General features: G+C 37.8%; 1 protein-coding gene across 5 annotated transcripts in view; it reads right to left on the bottom strand.

The window, feature by feature from the left end:
• Positions 1 to 273: 273 nt before the first annotated feature.
• LOC108687728 (sulfhydryl oxidase 2-like) overlaps positions 274 to 2155 on the bottom strand; it is a 6407-nt gene continuing 4525 nt past the window's right edge. For all 5 annotated transcript variants that reach the window (XM_018193645.1, XM_018193644.1, XM_018193643.1 and 2 more), the window contains one exon: positions 274 to 2024. In XM_018193645.1, coding sequence (XP_018049134.1) covers positions 599 to 2024 — 1426 coding nt within the window. In that variant the 3' untranslated portion in view covers positions 274 to 598. The remainder of the gene's footprint in view (positions 2025 to 2155) is intronic.

Below are 2155 nucleotides of genomic sequence, written 5' to 3'. Positions count from 1 at the left end.
TTAAGGCAACATTACAAAGTACATATAATTGCAAATTGGAAAATTTTGAAGAGAATTTTATAATTGATCGCATTTCAATTTTCATTTATAAAAACACGCGGAAAAATATATATCGTTTGGTTTTGAGCATTCGATATAAAATGCATGCTGCTTTTCCCAGTAAAAAAATTTTAATATATTTTTTTATATAATCTGCAAAACATTTGATTTTGATTAAACGTTTCTTTACTTGGAATCGAGAGAGAGAGAGAGAGAGAGAGAGAGAGAGTGTGTGTGTGTGTGTGTGTGTTTTGAATTTATATTTTAGAGCTTAAATCCATTTTGATTTAATCGGTTTCTTATCATCGATACTATTATATTTGTTTCGCTATTGGCGCTATCTGTTTAATTCAGAAAAATTCTTGAATTGCATTCGCCCGAATACAAATTCGACTTTCGTTGCCATTGGAATGATTATTATAGCTATAGAAAGATATCACAACCTAAGAATTTGAAATTTAAGAGTTATCTTGGAACTTGAGTGTCTGAATGATACTTGCTGGTCCAGAAACACGTTACACGATTATACGCATAGAGTGCAAAGTATAAGAAAAAAAGATTATACTTTGGACAGTAGATTGTGACTTTTTTTCTTATATGTCCTTTTAACGGCGAACTTGATGCATACTAATACGAGTATTGCGGCAGAGGTAACGTATAACACTACACAGATGCTGATATCGAATATGTTCAAGTCCCAACCAAAAGCCGTGGCGCGCTTCGTCTCTTTGTCGAGTCTTTCTAGCCTCGTTCTCGAATCGTTGCCATTAGTCACATCTACTTCATCAGAAGCGCTAATTTCATCGAACTTGATGCTATTATAGCCATATTTGACTTTTAGATAACGTAAAACCTCCTCCTCATTCCAGCTATTGTTAACGTGTCTGCATACCGGGCAATGCTCAGCCGCAGGATATTGTATCTTTTTGTGCTCGGGATCCTCCGTATCGTCGCCTGACAATCGGGCGTTTACCCGATTGTGTGCCTGCCACAACCAGAGCACTGCTTCATCTTTGCTACGCACGTCGAATATCTTGTTTTTGTCGGCCATCTCCAGAAAATGCGCAGCACAGTCAGCGCAACCGAAGAAGGTTCCAATATAGCTATGCATCGCCCGTAGCACTGCCGTAGGATCCCGTGAGAAAGTCTGAGTAACATCTTTGTTGCGTTCTAACGCGAAATTTACAGTCAGCATATGAAACATGGTCCACAATCCGCAAGGATATCCGCGATATAAATCCATACTTCCCTTACAGCCTATCCATTGATGGGGCGCTCCCGAGTATACCGGCGACATTTCTTCCTCCGTCGTCTTCGCTAGTTGGCTGAACTCTTCGCCAGTCATAGCATTCTTCTTCTCGACAACGTCGCGTATCACCTCCAAATATACGTTATTACGTCGCAGAGGAAAATACGTCGCTAACACCACAAAATATTCCCGTAATGCCTTCATTTTCTCATCGTCTATTGACTTCATCAATGATATCTCGTGATTGATTGAATAACGTAGCGCATTCTCTAGATCAATTTGATATAAATAATCATTGGTGTTTTTCGACGATTGTAATTGTTCCTCTATCATTTGGTGATTCTTTATAATCGTTGCGATTGTTGTTTGATGTGTGATTTCCACAACGTGCACGGTATTATGGGACACTGTTGTAATCTCGTCGATATTCACTCCTCTCGTGATTACATAATCTTTGATAGCTTGCCGAATTCCCTGTCTCGTCGGTATTCTTACGCTGATAATCCTCTGTGATTCATTGCGCCCAAAGGCTATCAAAGTTGGGAACTTGGTAACTTTATTCATTACGCATAATAGTTCGTTGTCCGAAGTCACTCTACGTATCTGCAAGCTGCTGATTTTATGTAAATCAAGAATGACTTCTGCGCCTAAGTGTGAACCCGTGCTCTCAAAAATCAGGAAGAAATGCTTTACATTGTTAGATGCTGTTTTCCATATGTCCGTTATTTCAACATTCCTATGAACAAATTAAAGTATCTTTGTAACGTAAAAATAGAGTAAATAACAAATAAGGCATTTAAATACAATAGTTTACGAAAAAATTTTATTTAATCCTTATTATCAAAATAGTTGATAATTTTTCTAGAA

The sequence above is a fragment of the Atta colombica genome, unplaced genomic scaffold (assembly GCF_001594045.1).
Source record: "Atta colombica isolate Treedump-2 unplaced genomic scaffold, Acol1.0 scaffold215, whole genome shotgun sequence".
NCBI classification, from domain to species: Eukaryota; Metazoa; Arthropoda; class Insecta; order Hymenoptera; family Formicidae; genus Atta; species Atta colombica.
The sequence above is the reverse complement of the archived record's forward strand: the minus strand, read 5'-3'. Positions and strand labels throughout refer to the sequence as shown.